At 41.5% G+C, this 20960-nt stretch overlaps 1 protein-coding gene across 3 annotated transcripts; it reads left to right on the top strand.

The window, feature by feature from the left end:
• The first annotated feature begins 212 nt into the window (after positions 1-212).
• LOC139946429 (PHD finger protein 24-like) lies at positions 213-20800 on the top strand. Of its 3 annotated transcripts, XM_071944074.1 has the most exons (9): positions 213-783; positions 1002-1614; positions 4689-4874; positions 13053-13131; positions 13950-14149; positions 14870-15042; positions 16355-16426; positions 18812-18916; positions 19344-20800. In XM_071944074.1, exons 2-9 carry the CDS (start codon positions 1042-1044, stop codon positions 19450-19452), a joined length of 1497 nt encoding a protein of 498 aa, XP_071800175.1. In that variant the 5' UTR covers positions 213-783; positions 1002-1041; the 3' UTR covers positions 19453-20800. The 3 variants fall into 3 exon arrangements, with proteins under 3 accessions (XP_071800175.1, XP_071800174.1, XP_071800177.1); XM_071944073.1 differs by having other exon boundaries at positions 213-1614; XM_071944076.1 differs by lacking the exon at positions 16355-16426 and having other exon boundaries at positions 213-1614; positions 19344-20799.
• Positions 20801-20960: the final 160 nt, after the last annotated feature.

Below are 20960 nucleotides of genomic sequence, written 5' to 3'. Positions count from 1 at the left end.
AGCAGTTTCAAACAACAATTGTCCAATCACCTAAAGAGTTATATTAAACATGGATATCAGGGATTTCCCAGAACAGCCTTAAGACATTGAGTCGCTTATAAGGCTCATCACGCGTTACAACCAAGCGCGGTCTGAGCGCTTCAGCGTACGGTCAATCGAATCATAACAATAGCGTCTACCTAGTGACCAAACATACAACAGTTGTTGCCCACCAGTGGGTCACGACCACAGCATTGTACTTTGATCTTACATGTGTGTTGACAACTATTTGATGTTTGCTTATTTGCACACGGACTAGTTGAGGTTAGTGATACTCGGGAGTAAGACCTCTTCAAGCGCTCAGTGACTTTGGTATTTGATATTCATGGTATCAGTGTTTGCTTAGAATAAGTCAGCGAGCGGGTCAAAGAGGAAGTGAACCTAATGATGTAGTGTTGATCGAGCGACTACTGAAGTTATGTTGTACTCCTTTTGCAAGGACGACGGATGATGATGACGACGGATGATGATGATGCAGTGCTAAGCCAAAGAACCAACTTTCGTTGACGATTTGACAAAGTGAAAACAACTTGCAACTACATGTGGACAGTTCAATAGATCGATACAATCAGTGCACGCAGTTTAGTGTATGTCAGATCTACACACACACACACACATGAACTTTGCTAGACTTTGTAGGACGCTTGCAACCGTCGGATTTGCCCGGAGTCTCAGTGTTGACTGTAATGCATGATACGCCTATTCCATAAAGAACTGGAGAGAAACTGTTTCGTTTCAGTAATGGTAATTGTTTGCCAATGGTTCAACTGTTTCCATGAATTCATCTGTGCCACCGTTTTGGAAGAGGACATTCAAGCACAAGCTGATTTCCCCCGGATTTCTTGATCTGGATTTGGGTTAACATCTATAAAGGATTTACACTAACAATCCTAGTGTCTATCGTTTTGGACTAAGACAATTACCAGTTGATTTTCCTCGTGATTTCTTGTTCTGGATTTTAGATAATATCTGAATAATTGACGGAGTTACCACTGTGCCACAATGGGCGTGACAATGGGAAAAGCAAAAGGGGAGACCGAGGTGAAGAAAACCCCAATCCAGAATTTCCGCAAGGCTGCTAAGGTGGTGTCGATTATGAGGAAGACCAGCCGAGATGCTTCGTCGAAGGGGAGCGACGACGACAGCGGCCCGGACACCATCAGGCGTCGCTCCTCGTCCACGGTCACCACCGAGTCGGTCCGTGAAGTAGAGGAGAACGCGACCAGCTTGGCAAGACGAGAATCCCACGCCCTGCTGCTGGACGATCTACGGGGCGGTAGCTCCCACAAGAGGGAGTCCACTCCCAAGAAAATCGCCGATGACTCCAGAACGGTTGTCTTTAAGGACACCACAGATGCCTGGGCTGCTCTGAGGGAAGGGCTGGTCACGGAGACGGCTGAGATTCCTGAGACGGAGTTCGCTCTTGTGGACTCTGCTCTGAGTGGGTACAAGACGGTTGAGAGAGTGCATGATGTAGACGATGATGAAGATGATCTCATGAGGAGGGGGAGGTCAGAGAGTAATGAAAGTGAATTCAAAATTCCTTATGAACCACCAGGAGGCTTCAGTCTTAAGGTAAGGCGCTTGGTACAGAGCAGCTCCATAAAAAGTGACAAGGCCCAATGGATCGAAGCTATTTATGGGGTTAGTCGGATAGTCACAGCGTAGTTTTAAAGGCAGTGGACACTATTTGTAGTTGTCAAAGACTAGCCTTCACAGTTGGTGTATCTCAACATATGCATAAAATAACAAACTTGTGAAAAATTGAGCTCAATCGTTCATCAAACTTGCGAGATAATAATGAAAGAAAAAATACCCCTGTCACACGAAGTTGTGTGCTTTTAGATAATTGATTTCGAGACCTGAAGTTCTAAATCTGAGGTCTCGAAATCAAATTCGTGGAAAATTACTGACTTCTCAAAAACTATGGCACTTCAGAGGGAGCCGTTTCTCACAATGTTTTATACCATCAACCTCTTCCCATTACTCACCACCAAGAAATGTTTTATGCTAATAATTATTTTGAGTAATTACCAATAGTGTCCACTGCCTTTAATGGTTTATAAATACTAAGAACAGTTTTTCAATGCGCTCACTTTTGCATTCGTAATAAGAAAATATTTGTGCAAAATTCTACCTCATATGAGGTCTGAGGATTGTGATTTCTCTCTTACAGGACCATACTGTAAAACAACAACATTTTTGGCCCAAACACAAAAAAATAGATTATTTTGAGTGAACGTTATTTCAAAGAGTATCACCCGCTTTTACTTTTAATGGTCAGGAACCATGACACAAATTTAAATGTTTCTTACAAAACACATAAGAATTGGTCACGTCGTGATATATTGTCGAGATCCCGACAAAAACTAATTATCAGCACTTTATTTCACTGCTACTAATAATTGGTGGACTTTTTCGAGCAATGGCTCAAATGAAAGCTTGTAACTTTCTCGACCCCCATCAAAATACCTTGTGAATTTTAAATCAAAATTTTGGGATCTGACATAGTATCTTTAACCCGTATAAAGATTTTTAAATAAATAAGTAAGTAAGTAAATAAATAAATAAATAAATAAACAAATTAATACCAAAACGTCATGGTCAACGTGGTCCAGTTGTTAGTATAGATTGCACGACTTGCAATCACAACGTTGTGGGCTTGGATCCTACCAAGATTTCACAATGACTAGAACACGTATTGTTTGCAATTCATATAATCATTTAGACGTTACAGCAGTGTTTATGTTGAGGGAGATTGGTTATCCAGCTTTGTGTTCCCCCTGTGGGAGTTCACCGATGACATTCTCTTGACGGAAAGATCATCTCCACAAACAAACTGGTCAATCTAAGAACCTTATTTTAGCATCTCTCTCATTGTTTGCAGAAACTGCCCCCCCCCCCCTATTAACGGGTACCTGTTAAGACTGTTGAATATTTATCTTCGACTGTTGCCAGCCGTTTAAAATAATCAACAACCCATGGTATAAATAGACCAAGTGCCAGACATAGGACGAGTTGGTAAATAGAGGCGGTTGTGTATCGATCTGAATTCACTTAACATTGTGTCCAAATTAGTTGCGACAAAAGAGAGTAAACATGTTGGATATTATGATTAGAGTTGTGACACTTTTAACTAATCAATAATGTAGCATCTTGACAATGGGATGCCATGTATCGCCTTAGGTCTGCCTCTCCTTGGGTGGGTTGGGCTGCGCGGGGGGGGGGGGGGGGTGCTGTTGTGCATCTGAGGAGGGTGGTGCCCGGATCGGTCTAACTAATATTTCAATGCCTACAGTTTACCCGACACGTGTATTCGTCAAAGACCAGTATTCTCCATTGGTGTATCCCAAACTGCACACAGGAGCAAGTGTGTGAAATTACTACTTAATTGGTTTTAAGAAAACAATGAAGACAAAAAACACCATTGTTGCACAAACTCGCGTGCTTTGCTTGAGATGCCAAATGAAAGGCTTTGGGCTTGAAGTCTTTTAATATTTGTGTGAAAAATTACCTCTTTCTCAAAAACTACGTTCTTCTAACAATGTTGTATATACTATCAAAAGCTCTCCATTGCTTGTTTACCAAGTAATTTTTTGTTTGTTGGCAATTATTTTTGTTAGCAATTACCAGTAGTGTACAGTGCCTTTAACATTCAAAGAGAACCATCTGCCCGACGCATACGTTAAAGACAGTCACGAAGAGCTATCATCTGCTTAAAATTGTCACTTGTGGATATTTAAACAACAATTGACCTTGGCTAGTTTAAATAACAAAGACTAATTAACAGGTGTTGATGTCTCGTTAACTTCTTATTCTTCTTCTTCCAAATAAGTAACCACTCAGTACTGCTTTATGTCATTTTTTTTCAATTTATTATTTGAAAATTCGATTCATCTTTAAGGTTACGAGTGCCTTTCGAGAGCTATTTTTGGGAGCTCTTTGCTTGCACGTCTGCTTTATGTTCACCCACTTAGACCACGTCAGGATGCCAGTTCTTTGTTTCCGTGAAGTAAAAGTCTGAAATCGGCTTGTTCAGTTTGGGACGACACCACTTAAGTGAAGGACGTTGTTATGTATTGATGCCTAACTATCATGTACCCATAGTCAATATTTGTAAGTGTTACACCATACAGCGACAGATCAATACAAATACACCACGCGCATTTATTTTTGTTTTGGGAAAAACAGAGTTTAGAATCACGTACAAATTAATAGACGATGCTCACGTAATCGCTCACCGCACAGCTCTCCACAGTAAACCAACTTGTTGTGGTGGGGAGATCGGACTGATCTTGGGGGAGGGGGGGGGGTAAATTTCTCAGTGTCCGTCTCCTGTCTGTGGAACAGTCCTCTCATCCGACTAGCTAACCAAAAACCATAGAGCACAGGGAGATTGACTATATAGAACCATGCACTATACGGCATGGTCGACTGTGGTCAATTCGAGAGCTACGCACGGCTCTGGTTAAATCTTCGTGTATTGTCAATGTTTCCTGCCAGTGGTTTTACCAGAGGAAGTAAGGGGGCTTGGGTGCCCACTCAGAACCCTTACCCCAAACCCCTAAAACGAAACCGAAGGGGGATAAACAAAAACAAGTACTTTGGTTTGCGCATTTTAAGCAAGTTGTTCCTGTCTCTCGTTACAGATTCCCTCAGATGAGATGTGTGCCATTTGCCGTTCCCATTCCGGTGGGGTTTTATTTCCCTGCCGTGTCTGCACCCATGCGTTCCACGAGGGATGTTTGAAGAAGTCTGGCCGAGCGCAGGACGCCACCGCCAGGCAGATGCTGTACAGGTCCACCTCTGGAGTTGGCTGGTCATGTCATGACTGCGTGAGTAGCTTGAATTATTTGTGCTATGCTATTAAAAACTAGACAACTGTTGTGTTTAAAGGAACACGTTGCCTTGGATCGGTCGAGTTGGTCTTTGTATTAAATGCATATGGTTATAAAGATATTTTAAAAGTAGAATATAATGATCCACTCAAGTATCACTCGAAATTGCACGGTTTCCTTTTATTACGTCGCGAATAGACACGAGTCAGCCATTTTATAAAAATTTGTATTCAAATATTTAAGTGTCACCCCCTTTCTACAAAACTATGTTACTTCAGAGGGAGACGTTTTCTCACAATATTGTTCATTAACGTAACAGCTCTTCGTTGCTTGTTTCTTATAAAATTGTTATGGTTATAAAGGTCTTGAGTAATTACCAAAAGCGTCCAATAGTGCCTGGTCCAATAGGTAGGGTCGTAGATTGTCTTATGTCGACGTATAGACGATGTGACCTCTGACGTCACAGGAAAACCATAACATGATTCGCGCGCATACCGCCGGGCAAAACCTTTGTGTTTTGGCATCCAGCTAGAAAGTGTACGCAATCTTACTGTGACTGCGCAACTCAGTGCCCGGCGAAACATGACGTATAGAGTGTTTTGTCAACAGAGGGCGGTTTGAATGTAAACATAGGTCACATCGTCTATAGCTGCATGATTTACAGGCAAAATTATCAAGAAAGATAATAATAATAAAATTAACTTTTGAAAGCTTCAGTTGAATTCGAGTGGACAAACCGTCAAAAAATGTTCAAACTAACGTCGAATCCATCCACGTTTTGTGGAAGAGAGCGGGTACCAACTGAATCTCCGGCCGCAATATTTGCAAACGGTCACCAACCATCAACATTTCTGAGAAACGGTTCATTTGTGATTCGTTTCTCCGATTCGAATGTTTTGGGGTTGAAAACAATATCCGATTCGAAGGGAATCTTTTCTCAAGATAAACATACAAACAGCTGCAGTTTTTATGGTCATAATTTTGTGGAGTGTTTACCCTACTTTAGGTGTCATCCGAAACAATTGTGTCCGTTTTAGCGAAAGCAACTTGAAAATAAACCCTCTCTAGAAAATGCAAGAAGAGCTAAAAAAATTCTAAAGTCGAGATATAAAGAAACACAGGAAAAACTTATATATTTCTCACCTTCTAAATATACCCTTTTAATGAATATACTCAAACAAATCTACAACATTCATAAAACAAGTTCACAGAATTGCTGTTAATGTAGGAATTGCTACAAGATACGTAAAATTCAAGCGCGTTGTGGCTGAACGGTCTAAAAACACTTAACTATAATTGCTTCTCACCACCCAGGAGTAAATAGGTACATGCAAGGGTAGAGATTGTTGATGTGAATTAGCAAACTGTTCACTAAGCGTGATGGGGAAAATTGTCAGGTTAATTTTTGTTATCGTTTGTAGTTTTGTTTTTCTCCCTAGTCAATTATACTAAGGATACACACTTCCTGGTTGGGTAGTATTTCTTCCCATCCATACAAGGCCTACCGTAGAGCCAGTGTCCCATGAAAATTTGTCCACCGGAGATTCTGTTCCCCATTCGCAAATACCATTGCGCAAGCGCAAACTGTTGAATGAGGTGCATTGTGGGATAGCTATGGATCAAATTTGATCACCAGCTAGACCACAATGCACCTAATTCCGAGCTTTACGTGCGCGCCCGAGTATTTGCGAAAAGGTCTACGGGAAATTAACATGGTTTGAAGGAGGTTGATTCAGAAGAAGTTTGTACACAGTTTCCCATAACGAAAATGGGGGACCGAATCTACAAGGGACATAGTCTTCTGCCACACCGGGTTGCCGTTTTTAGTTGACGTTGTCAATTTGTCCAAGTCCATTTACATTTCGTACAGTCTTCCCTTCCTTGGTAGTATCCCCCGTCCACATCAAACCAGATTGCGTTATTGAGTTCACATAAGTCTCCACCAGCCACGTTAAACGAACGGCATCCAGGTGTTTCGTTACACGCCATGCAGCAATGCAACGGGCGCTCTACGATCATGACGTCAAGGGCGTGGTTCTCGAGGCAACGCCCATGCATTACAGAGTAGCAGCTATTGGCCGAGTCGGGGTACATAGACTTGACTCAAGTCCCAATCCCGTGCCATCCACAGGAAACTACTGTTTTGTGATGCCCTGCATTCCAAACGTGTACCGCATTCTCGGGACCACATTTTGACGGCGAGCGCGCACTGTACTGTTTATGCTACGTGTTGTTTTATAAAGTTGTAATTGGGGGTGATATGCTTTAGGGACCTCTCACACGAGAATGGAACTTGAGTCAAGTCTAGGGTACATCAAGTGAGATCACTTATCTTTGAAAATTGTACCATAGGGTGTAAGCTAACCGGAACGCATCTTGATACGCGCAGCGCACATGGTGGGCCAATGAGAACCCTTTTCAGATGACGTCATGTGAATAAGGTCCATGAAGCTTCAACAGAAAGTCATGTTTAAAACGACAGACTTTGTCTTTGATAACTACTTGATTGTCAAGATGTCACAATTCTGAATTCAATGTTACTTATATACATGTACAGCTCGACGTAACTTGGAATATAATTGATGAATGAATATCGGAGATACCTAAATTAAACTTTTGTCATTTTGCTGTACTACTTTTCGTAGTAGATACATTCTTCTCTTTCTTTGTAGTGTCCCTTCATACCTGCATCAAACCGGGTTGCGTTTTTGAGTTCGCATAAGTCTCCACCAGCCACGTTAAACGAACGGCATCCAGGTGTTTCGTTACACGCCATGCAGCAATGCAACGGTCGCTCTACGATCATGACGTCAAGGGTGTGGTTCACGAGGCAACGCCCGTGAAATACAGAGTAGCAGCTGTTGGCCGAGTTGGAGCAAAGGGGAGGGGCCGGACGCTCACATATGACATACCTGAGTTTGTTGCAATTCAAATCTTTAAACTTGTAAATGAAGCTGACCAGTGCGCAATCTTCATCTTCATGCTGCGATCCGTCAGTCCAGTCAGTGCGGTACGGCGAATCACCATCCCCGGTGCAAACCCATTCCCCTTCCACCGCCTTGTCGGTGCAGTCAATCCAGAATCCTCCATCGGGAGTATTCTCTGGAAACGAACCCTGGTACTGGGCCCAGACGAAATCATGTTCCGGTTTGGAGTTGATAGAGGGAATGTTCCCGCCATAACCTCGACAAATCTCTTTGGCGTCGGACCAATTGTATTTCGTCCCCAAACGGTTGGAGTAGCACGAGTCGCCCCACTCACGCCAGCCGTCAGCACATCGTCTGTACGCCAGAGCACTGCGCTCTGCTCCCATTAAGTACGGAACGGTCATCAGTAAGGAAATGACAAAACCGTACATTGTTTCAAGATATTCTCGATTAGAATGTCAGCAAAGATTACAACGAATTCAACTCAAAAAAAAACGCGCTTATAAAGTAGCATGAAGTTTGTCACAGTCCTTGTACACAGTTTGAGTTAATTTGCATTGGAACACCCCAATTCGCTCGTAGCTCTGTGTGTGAATTGACAACAGCGTTTGCTCAGTCTGAATTCTGATAGCAGTATTTGCGCTTTGTAATGGCCATCCTTAACTGTTCCTAATGTATTAATTAAAATTCTTTATTATTGTTGTCATTGCACAGCCGAGCAGTATAACGACATGGGGCTAACCACTGGATGATTGTTCACTGTTCACTGCGTACGTATACACCATACGCTGCAAGCAAACCGGTGTTTTTTATGGGGGGGGGGGGGCGGGGTAGCTTGCAACTTTTAGTTACATCCCTTGGAGTTGAACGTTTGATTGGTCTATAAAGACTCTTATGAGTAAACTTTTGCCAGCATGGCCTGTGAATGGCCAGTATCATAACTGTTGCGAAAAGATCTCAAATTGACTTTGATCAAAGAAAGACGTGTGTTTTTTGCCTCATTACATTTTAATATCCTGAACTTGTCTCGTGCCTTTGCCTCATTGCCCTTAAATTTCCCGAACTTGTTTTTGAACCCATTTACACAAGCACTCGCTAAACAGAAACATTCAAGTTAAGGTTGACTCAATACCCATTGTTGTGGTTGTTTTGTTTTCGTTTCTTTGTTTGGGTGATTTTTATGCACAAAGGGGTCAGAAAAACAACCGTGTTTTTTTTTAATTAAAAACCTCGATAGATCTAGCCTTGCTCAAGGCAGTTGAATGATTCAGTCCGAAAAAGACCGCCGCTGTAAAAACCCACCCGTATACTGTGCGTAATGTGTGTATTATCACATAGTCTTGGTACAAGACGTTTCTCGTTTCCCTTTCACGCACACCGCGGCCAATTCACCGACAGCGCGCGCACACCGACTCCCCCCACTCACCGCCCCGGCCGGGGCGGTGAGTGGACTATAAGTCAGGTGAGTCGGTGGTGCGCGCGCTGTCGGTGAATTGGCCGCGTTGTGCGTGAAATGGAAACGAGAAATGTCTTGCACCAAGACTAATTATCACATCCCGCGTCTATCCGCACTCCGCATGTATAGTGGTACGAGTGCGGATAACTTGTGCACAGTAGTCGTACGGCGGGCGTTGAGCGATGACTTGTGACGGATGGGTCGTGCGGTGTGACACACACTACGCACTGTGTGTACGGCTGGGTTTACAACGGCGTTTGTTCCGGAGTGAATAATGCGAACGCCTTGAGCAAGTCTACAATAGATCAGGTAGACAATGTAATCCAGTTTAATTATCCCGGACCAATGATGTGTGCGGACTCAGGAACTACAGTTCCTTGGCAATTTGTTGTGAATACATGGTGTAACAAGCTTATACCCCACCCTAGCAAGAATCAAGTTGGCCTTGATGAATTTCTTTCATGATTAATGGACGCCATCTCCTTCTGTGTTAGAAAGACAAAAGGTTCCGATTCCCGGCTGACTAGGACCCAATAGAAACATGTTGAGCAACAACAAGCACTATCACCGCAAATCAACGGTAAACATGCAATATGGCAGCCCGATTTTTCTGCTAACCTGTGATATACGCTCATTATTGATGAATGAATATCGAGGTGCCTAGGCAGCAGAACCTAAATCAAATAGCTCGCAACACATCGTATGATGGCGCCAAATATTCAAGTTTAAATTGCACGTTTGTATTTTTGTTGCTGTCCTACTTTTCGTAGTAGATACAATCCTCCCTTTCTTGGTAGTATCTTTTCCCATCCACATTGAATCGGGTTGCGTTCTTGAGTTCGCATAAGTCTCCACCAGCCACGTTAAACGAACGGCATCCAGGTGTTTCGTTACACGCCATGCAGCAATGCAACGGGCGCTCTACGATCATGACGTCAAGGGTGTGGTTCACGAGGCAACGCCCGTGAAATACGGAGTAGCAGCTATTGGCTGAACTGAGGCAACGGGGAGGGGCCGGACGCTCACATATGACATACTTGAGTTCATTACAATTCTGATCGTTAAACTTGTAGATGTTGCTGACCACTGCGCAATCTTCACCTTCATGCTGCGATCCGTCAGTCCAGTCAGTGCGGTACGGCGAATCACCATCCCCGGTGCAAACCCACTCCCCTTCCACCGCCTTGTCGGTGCAGTCAATCCAGAATCCACCATTAGGATCACTACCTGGGAACGAACCCTGGAACTGGCCCCAGACGAAATCATGTTCCGGTTTGGAATTGATAGAGGGAATGTTCCCGCCATAACCTCGACAAATCTCCTTGGCGTCGGACCAATTGTATTTCGTCCCCAAACGGTTGGAGTAGCACGAGTCGCCCCACTCATGCCAGCCGTCAGCACATCGTTCGAACGCAGGGGCACTGCTCTCTGCTCCCATCAAGTACGGAACGATCATCAGTAAGGAAATGAGAAAATCGAACATTGTTTCAAAATATTCTTGATTAGAATGTCGGCGAAGATTACAATGAAATCAACTCCAAAAAGACGCTTTAAAATAAATGTCTGTCGCGCCAAATCTTCTCACAGTCCTTCCGTCCACGGCGAGGCAATCTTTTGTTCTAATGTCTAAACACTCCACCCCTTTTAACCTTCGCTTGATGTGAATTATTAATAACATTTACCAAACGTCAGATATTGTCAAACAATATCTGACTGTTATTTAAGTGGTCAACTACTTTGTATACGTGTATAATTCATCGTTTTTAACGATATTGATCACCCATCGGAACTGCTGTTTATTAAACACACGCCGATATGGCGCCACTGTTTTATTATTTACAGTTTGTAATGTTTCCCAACCCGACATCAATTATTTGATTTCGTAGTAGATACAGGCTTCCCTTTCTTTGTAAATATCTTTTCTCATCCACATCAAACCGGGTTACGGTCTTGAGTTCACATAAGTCTCCACCAGCCACGTTAAACGAACGGCATCCAGGTGTTTTGTGACACACCATGCAGCACTGCAGAGGGCGCTTTACGATCATAACGTCAATGGTGTGGTTCATGAGGCAACGCCCGTGAAATACGAAGTAGCAGCTACTGGCCGAGTTGGGGTAAAGGGGAGGGGCCGGACGCTCACATATAACATACTCGAGTTCATTACAATTCTGATCGTTAAACTTGTAGATGTTGCTGACCACTGCGCAATCTTCATCTTCATGCTGCGATCCGTCAGTCCAGTCAGTGCGGTACGGCGAATCACCATCCCCGGTGCAAACCCACTCCCCTTCCACCGCCTTGTCGGTGCAGTCAATCCAGAATCCATCATTAGGATCACTACCTGGGAACGAACCCTGGAATTGGCCCCAGACGAAATCATGTTCCGGTTTGGAGTTGATAGAGGGAATGTTCCCGCCATAACCTCGACAAATCTCCTTGGCGTCGGACCAATTGAATTTCGTCCCCAAACGGTTGGTGTAGCACGAGTCGCCCCACTCACGCCAGCCGTCAGCACATCGTTCGAACGCAGGGGCACTGCTCTCTGCTCCCATCAAGTACGGAACGATCATCAGCAAGGAAATGAGAAAACCGAACATTGTTTCAAAATATTACTAATTAGAATGTGAAGATTACAAATTGTAAGTTCAGTTCCGAAGACACCGCAAAATGATGGCACTGGTCATAGCGAATTTCTCTCAGTCCTTTCACCGTCTTACAAAATTGGTGTTCTAATGTCTAAACACTCCTTCATGTGAATAAGTACCAATTTTGACTTAACATTTTCATCGAATGAAAATCGGGCGGACTGTCAGAAACAACGAACGTGCAAAACCATTGTGTTTCACAGCAAGACTCCAAAAGCACCAAAGTGCACACACTAGCGCCAGACTCAATAATTTATTTGCTATCCATTAAAACACTGCCTTGACTCTCTAAAAGCATTTATCAATACACAAATTTATTAATGATAAAATCATCATGGTGTATGTGTTCAAAGCTCCAAAGGCGTTTGCCATATAGAGCAATAATGTCAAATGAGTGAATGCAAGTTGTGCAAATTGGAAGATATGGATCCAAACTCAACCATCCTACATTGTGAAAATGTATTTAAAAACAAAAAACCTTGAATGACCCTTTGTAGACACGACATTACTCCATTTGGACAAACAGGCGGTGATCAATTTGGAAGCGTCCTATAACTATCCATACTGGACTCCTATATTAAATTTTGCTGCCTCTAGCTACCGGGCAATCTCATTGGTCTATAGTTAGTAAGACACTGCTCTAGAATGGCAAAGACCATTGGTTCGAGTCCCACCGAGTGATATGCATGTGATTTTGTTCACACAACTCGGGAATAATACACTGAGTATAAAGTGTTAACACACAAAGGTGAAACCAAAATAACGTTGAAGTCTTATATAACGCACGTATCTACTAACAAGGCACTCAAGGCGCTTGAGTATACACATTTTTACAGAAGAAAATGTTATTGAAGTTATGAATTCTCAGACCCAATTATGGGGCACCTTATAAGGGTTTACAAGGTGCTTAATAGCGATAAGTGCGTGGGTTATTTTACATACGTTACAAAACACACGGGATCAACGGCTTTACGTCCCATCCGAAGGACGAAGCAATGGTTCGCTTAAGTGCCACGGCTTGGGATTCGAACCCACACTCTGCTGATCAGAAACACAGAGACTGAAATCGGTGCTCTTAACCGCTCGGCCACGACACTTCCAAAATGAGCATTCTTTTACAAATTTATTATTGTTTGTCACGCAGGAAGATCTGAGCCAACTACTACCCCAGGACGATATGATCGAACTGATGGAAGTCTTTGATATGGCAGATATCGACTCAGGTTTGAACAACTTTTAGCCTTGACTCGTGTTTTCATTGGTCTTTTTGTTGTTCTAATGTTGCGGGAGACTCTTCTATTATGTGCTTTGTCTGTCGAATAATTATGTGACACTCACTGAAATGTCGACAATAAACCATTGTCTCAGGATAAAAACTACAAAAAACACCTCCCCCCCCCCCCTAAAAAATAAATAAATATATATACACAATATATATACATGTGGCACTCCGGGCACAGAAAAAAAAGGGTGAAAAAAATCGCGTGATCTACACTTATAACTGAGAAGTCAATGTCCTCGGGAGATTTTTTGAGAGAGAATAAATTATAAAGTGCAGATTCGTGATTACAATGGTACTCGCCTGGGCTCGTACATTCAATTCACGAATCTACACTTTCCCGTCCATTCTCCTTAAAGGCACTGGACACCTTTGGTAATTGTCAAAGACCAGTTTTCTCACTTGGTGTATCTCAACATATGCATAAAATAACAAATATGTGAACATTTTGGCTCAAGTTAGTGGTAATCGAAGTTGCAAGAAACCAATGAAAGAAAAAACTCCCATGTTGCTTTTCTTTGTGTGCTTTCAGATGCATAACAAAAGGCGTCAGCTGAAGTCTTTATTTTTTTAAAGAGAGAAATTTTAATTTTCTCAAAAACTACGTTATATACTAAAGAAGGAGTCGTTCCTTACAATGTTTTATCCCATCAACAGCTCTTAATTGCTTGTAACCAAGTAAGATTTTATGCTAGCAATTGTTTTGAGTAATTACCAATAGTGTACAGACCCTCTAACGTAACTACTGATCCTGTGCTATAGATTCGACGATCTCGCTGGAAGAATTCATGAGGTACCGTAAGAAGGTGTTTCGAGACCGGGAAGATCGCGACATGATGCGGTACGAGGAGGAGGACGAGAAGGACCAATTCACGGCGATAGACACGGACCGTACTGGGAGCCTATCATGGTGGGAATTCCTCAGCCACGAGGCTGTCAGGAGGCTCTCTTCGTTGTCAAAGGTACGGGTTGTTTTGGGCACTTTTTATATATGACACAATTCAATTCAATTCAACTCAATTTAATTCAATTCAATTTAATGGGAGACTTTGGGACGCTAGGTGGCAGCAGACATACCAGGTAAATTTCCATTGTTTACGTAGCTCTGAGCATGAGCACATTACCGAGATTAATGGAATTTACCTGGTAAGTCTGCTGCCACCAAGCGTCCCAAAAGTATCCTATTCAATTCAACTCAATTCAATTCAATTCAGTTCAATTCAAATCAATTCAATTCAGTTCAATTCGATTCAATTCAATTCAATTCAATTCATTTGAATTCAATTCAATTCAACTCAAGTCAACTCAACTCAACTCAATTCATCTTTATTGGATCCCAAAAAGGGTAATCCTTAACACAATGTCCACATATTTACAAATAGTTTGATGATAATGATGGTCAAGTCTTCCCTTGAAATATAACTTGCTGAGGTGCTGTAGTTTTTGAGAAATTAAGTAAAAACATGTCACCAAAACATTTCTTTGTGGTTCTAAAATTTACTGATGAAGCTGACACTTACATGTAAATAATATTTTAAAAAAATCTCCGCCACAGTGAGTATGGGTTCATGTCATGGCCAAACACTGGTCTACAAAAGGTATCAAAACCCATTCAAGGCACAGGCCTACCCCACAATGTTGGATACACTTAGGGCCTTATGTTATTATTTGCTTCCCCACAGAAAAATTTAGCCAAGAAGCTGAGTGAGAAGGAGGTGCACCGAGCACGAGAGAACTTCCGTGCCTTCGACACAGACGGCGATGGGGTCATCACGGAGTTTGAAGCCAGGCGCGCCTTCCGGAGTTGGTATTCGCTGTTTGTGCCCGATCCAAGTGAAATGTCACTAAGGGATAGGTAGGTCACTTTTGTTGAAGACAGAGGAGAGAATCGATTCGCCAGTAAGAACAGGTTAAAGGCACTGGACACTAGGTAATTTCTCAAAATTGTTGTGAGCATAAAAACCTGCTTGGTAAAACGAGCAATGGAGTGCTGTTGATAGTATAAAACGTTGTGAGAAACGGTTACTCTGAAGTAAGGTATTTTGTTGTCAGTCAAATATTAAAAGAATTTGTGCCTGAAGCCATTTATTATGCACAAATGTGTGCAACAATTTTTCTTTCTTCTTCATAATTCTCTTGCAACTCTCGATGACCAATTGAGCCAAAATTTTCACAGATTTGACTTGTTTAATGCATGATGCTAGAATACATCAAGTGAGAATACTGTTCTTTACCAAAGGTGTCCAGTGCCTGTAAGTCCTGCGTAGGCCAACAACTTCCCCGGGCAATCAGGTTGGCTTAGTGTTTTTTCCCCTGCCCTTTAACCTATTACCAGGTTCGAATCCCACCTCAGACTGGAGTCTTGCATGTGGATTGTGCAAGTGTTTTCACTATTTACGTCCTCAAACTTCTTGTTTCTTTTAATTTTAGCGCTGATAGTGCTGTTGGCATGTGTGTGATAAAACAAGTAAATACACACCGTTGATATACCGTCCTGTACTAACTTTATGACAATCAAAACCCAAATGGACATACCAGAAAGAATGCAAGGGGGTCGTGCGCAAACAACTTGGGATAAAGTTCTTTTGTTTAAATTTGTCAGACTGGGTAACGCCAACTAAACAAGTCTAAACTGCAACCATATGACTTGTAACCCTGAAGTGTCGGTGAACCACCAGGATTTACACAAAATGCAGGAAGGGTTCCCTATAGCTACTTACACCATATTCAGCCAAGTTTGATTGGTAGAGGGGAGGGGGAGTGGTTTAAAATCTAGCACAGACTGCCAGCAGGACATCTGGAAGTCTGCTACAAAGAACAGTATGATTGTTCCACCTTATCAAAGGGTTAAATCTTGTGCACGAAATGAGTGGAAATATTTTGTTAGCCCCTAATAAAGGTACAAAAATATTAAAAAGTCTGGAACCCAACCCCTCTCTTGGATAATAATGGAATGGTCCAGTATAGGATATCAATGACTTTGATTCCAGTGAGGCATTGCACTTGAGGCATGGAGAAAACATATTGAAAACAAAAATGCCAAGACGTAGTGTTAGCAACGCTCACTTTAAGGGTAAAATATTGATGACGATCAACAGAATGAGTGAGAGACAGTTATTGATGCAATAGTCCAATATTATTCTCTCTGACTATATTTAAAACCCCAGTGATGACGATGATATTAAGGCTAGTACGCCATGGTACAAGGATGATGACGGTGCCGGATTAGAGATGGACAGGTTTGTGGTTTTGGTTTGCAGAGAAACAAGTTTTGGTTTTTATTAACCCGTTCCTTTTCCGCTTCTCTTTTAATCCGCCCTTGTGCGAAGACTGTTAGCTCTATCTGTTGTTTCTTCTCAGTAGAGACATACGTGAATTTATTTTGTTATACATAGATTTTTTTTTATATTAAAATGTGCACACCTTCTTCCGCATTTTCTAAACACTCATGTGAGCACTCCTTTATAAAAACATTTTGTCGGGGTCGGTATTTCACCTAATAACTCGTGAAATATTTTGTTCCCAGATTATTACATACAACACTTTGAACTGCCTTATTTTCATATCTACCCATTCTTGTTTCCTCCCTTTACTTTCTTACAAACACCCTTTTTAAATCTTTCAGACAACATGGCATTTTTCAGGCCATGGTTTGTGTTTGCGCTTTCTTGCAGTGTAATACGACTATCCTAGTTCAGCCGTTTACTCTAAGACTAAAGTAACACCTTTCCTTGAATTGGGCGATTTGGGCTTAAAAAACGTTTGAGACCGTCCACGATGAAATATAAAATATGGTTGAAAAGATGTTCTTAAATTATATTTTATATGCCTAATCTTCCCAAAATATGCCTCGAAATAATTGTGTGGCCTTCTACAATACTTCGTGAACTAAAACACGGTCCGCCATTTTGTAAAAAAAATGGCGAGCCGTGTTAATTAACTAACTAAAAAGAAAACTACAAAGTTTCAAGGGAGACTGTGTGTATATAAAGATATATCAGTAGGCCTATATATAGTACTACGTTAACTTAAAAACCTCTTTCAACCCATATTCATTTATAATGAATGGTTTTAAACGCTTTTTAGAGCCCAAATTTTCTTTGAAGAGTTTTATTAGAATAGACAATTAAGACACTTTTGGTATTATTTTTTCTTGCCCTTTGCTCTTCTGCCAGCAGTCGGATCGGATCATTTCTAATGTGAGACGTTCTTAATTATTGGTGGTTCTATAAAAATAAAAATAAAACATGTGTGTCGTTCTCTTTGTTGGAGTGTTTTGTTTTTAATTTATTTATAACCATTTAAATTGTTCAATATTTTTTAACTTTACCCCCAAAATATTCTCCATCCTTGCTGTGGATCTAAATGGTTCTCATTATGTGTGCGGTTCTTTTTTGTTTGAGTGTTTCTGTTATTTATTTGTATGCTTTTAAATATTTCAATGTGCTCTTTCTCCCAATGGAGTTTCGTCCTATGTAGATCCATAATGGATGATATCCTTAATCTATAATTAACATTTAATAAATATAACATCCCGGATCAGTGGTTGCATTAGCATATACCGTGAAACTACCTTCAAAATCGTGTTCATTATTTATGTAGTTCGCATTGCTACTTTTATACGTCGAGTCGAGATGAACAACAGTTGTTGATGGCATATCAATAAATTCAAAGTTGTAGTCAAGGGCGCTATATAGCTGCTGATATTAAATAAAATTAAAAAAACAGTGTTAGAAACGACATGCCTTTGATGCAGTAGTTTTAGAGAGATGGGCAATTTTGTTCAACCAAAAAATTTGAGGAAGGCTTCAGGCATAATTAAGCCTTTCCTAGTCAACTGGAAGCACATTCTATGCAACTATGGTTTTTTTTTTTTCATTTTTTTTTTTTTTTGGCAACTTTGATGACCAATTTTCATTTACTTTATGTTAAGGTACACCGAAGGAGGATACCGGTCTTTGACAATTACCAAAAGTGTCCTGCCTTTAAAGGAACACGTTGCCTTGGATCGGACGAGTTGGTCAAAACAAAAGCGTTTGTAACCGTTTTTTATAAAATGCATGCACATGGTTGGAAAGATGTTTTAAAAGTAGAATACAATGATCCACACAAGTTTGCCTCGAAATTGCGTGGTTTTCCTTCTACTGTTCGAACTAACATAGTCGGCCATTTATGGGAGTCAAAATTTTGACCCCCATAAATGGCCGACGTGTTAGTTGACGAGGTAAAAGGAAAACCACGCAATTTCGAGGCATGTTTGTGTGGATCATTGTATTCTACTTTTACAACATCTTTCTACCCATATGCATTCTATACAAAACGGTTACAAACGCTTTTCAAAGACCAACTCGACCGATCCAAGGCAACGTGTTCCTTTAAACATTATGATATCTTTATTGAAAAATATGCGTGAGAATGCAGCTGCGTGCGAAAGTTTTGCCAACAATTCCCTCCCTGCACGATATTGCAATGAACCACTCCGTAGCGTACAAACAGTGCTTCGCACAGCACAAAGCCCTAACCCGAGCTGCCCACAAAGATGGCGTGTGAACTTGCCCACAAAGATGGCGTGGGAACCGTGCTATCAATAATTATTAAATCTGGTATCTCTTGTTATTTCACAGGCGAAAGATTTCCGAAGACGTTTGGAAAGCGAAGAATAAGGAGTTTAACATGCACATTGATACAAACACCAATTTGCTGATGAGTGCTGATGAAGATTGTTCTGGGTAAGACCTATATGAATAGCGTAAGGCAAATAAGGTTATAATAATATCGAAGTCTTATATAGCGCACGTATCTATCAAACAAGGTACTCAAGGCGCTGGGTATATACAAACTTTCAGAAAGAATTCTGAGACCCAGTTATGTAGCACCTTATAAGAGTTTACAAGGTACTACGGCTCATTTAGCAGCCACAGCCAGGAACACCTGGGCGAACCCCTTCTCTTTTCGATATTAAGCGCACAGGGTTATTTTACATGCGTTATACAACACATGGGGCCAACGGCTTTACGTCCCATCCGAAGGACGAAGCAATTGTGAAATCTGTAAGCAGAAATCCGATCGTCTGTCAGTGAGCTCTATGAAATTAAAACATATCATTGATACCTACAACTGCTTGGAAACTGACCTTATTATTCCCTTTCTCTGCAGGACCATTTCGTGGGAGGAGTATTTACTAGAGCAGGCATTGTTCATCATAGCAGCTCGCCCTAACGTAGGACCCATCAAACTCAATCGACGGCCAAGCTTTGCCCAATAAGCATACAAAGCTCAAGATAATTGACACATGCCTGTGGGGAACGACAATCACAATAAATGGATGGGGCTCTGAGGTTAACTTCAGTTATGTAAATGCACTCATTTCTAACAAAGGTTCCTTTATGAAATTGTAAACAAATATAATATTATTGTAAGTCTCTTAGTAACCTCACATGACGTAATGCAATTGTACCGGCAAAATATGTAACAATGTATGAATAAAGAGTATGTTACTTTTGTTGTATCTTTCTTGATGTTTATTTTGTGCCTAAATCAGAATTACATTAATATAAACTAAACATTAACAATGATGACCCTGCTGCCTAGGGGCCATATAAGGGAGAACTTTTGTGACTCTAGGTGGCAGCAGACTTACAAGGTAAATCAATAATGTTCTTACTAATGTAAGATGCTCCATAGAGTTACATAATTATAAGGCATGCTCAGAACTACAAACAAAATGGAAATTTACTTTGTGATTCTGCTGCCATTTAGCGTTAAAAAGTGTATCATAACTTGACTTGGCCCCTATCTTTATCCGCTAGGACGACAGGTCCTTGCCACTAGATCAAGTGATTCCATTGGATACAATCGTCATTTTGAACGTGCAGTGCCATAGATGCCCAAATTTGCACTGCTGTCACGTCGCAATATGACTGCGTATCTCTATGTTAAAGGACAAAGGTCAAAACCACACCGGTTTTAATGCCGGTCTCTGGCGTTGTTCACGAGCCTCGAAGTGTGACGTCAGATACTCAGGCTATACTTAGGCCATGTCCGAATTGGCGACTTTGGCCACAGCTACTGCTAGATCAGCGCGTCTGTCAGTGTTGAAGAATAGCAGACGCGCGCGCCCTAGCCGTAGCTGTAGCCGAAGTCGCCAATTCGGACACGGCCTTAGCCTACCTTTAGTTCAAAATGTAAATATTTTGTAGAGAAGACCTAACAATTTGTACATACTATGTCCCGATACCATTGCCAAGATAATGCATTCTTTACACATACATTATTCACATAGGGTGCGTTCGTTTAGCTTCCCTGGGTCGACCCCGGTGTGTGGCGTATTTGTTTTCCAGGACGAACGTGTGCAGATAATAAATCACCTTCGTCCTGGAAAAAAAAAACGCCACACACCGGGGGTCGACCCAGGGGAGCTAAACGAACGCACCTATACTATCCATAATGATAGACTATTATGGCCACCCAACCTCGATTTCATTACATTGATTACAGCAGAGGAACATGCTTGTACGATGGCAATAATTTTCAATTGTTGTTGTTAGGCCTGTATAACTGTACATGTATTTAGTGTGTATACATTTTATTAGTAATAAAAAAACAGTTTTCTGTTATAGGATCGACAAAATGCCTTTGTCTTGTTATTTCCAGATCAAATTGTGTATCAAAGTGTACATTAATATCGTCACTTGCTGAATGGGAAGAAGCGATTTCTGAATTCTCTGTCCAAGTTGTTTGATGGGAAGATCCAATCACGGATCCTGGTTGGGT

Source organism: Asterias amurensis, chromosome 13 (assembly GCF_032118995.1).
Source record: "Asterias amurensis chromosome 13, ASM3211899v1".
In the NCBI taxonomy this organism is placed as follows: Eukaryota; Metazoa; Echinodermata; class Asteroidea; order Forcipulatida; family Asteriidae; genus Asterias; species Asterias amurensis.
Note: the sequence above shows the minus strand (reverse complement) of the source record. Positions and strands in the feature narration are given on the sequence as shown.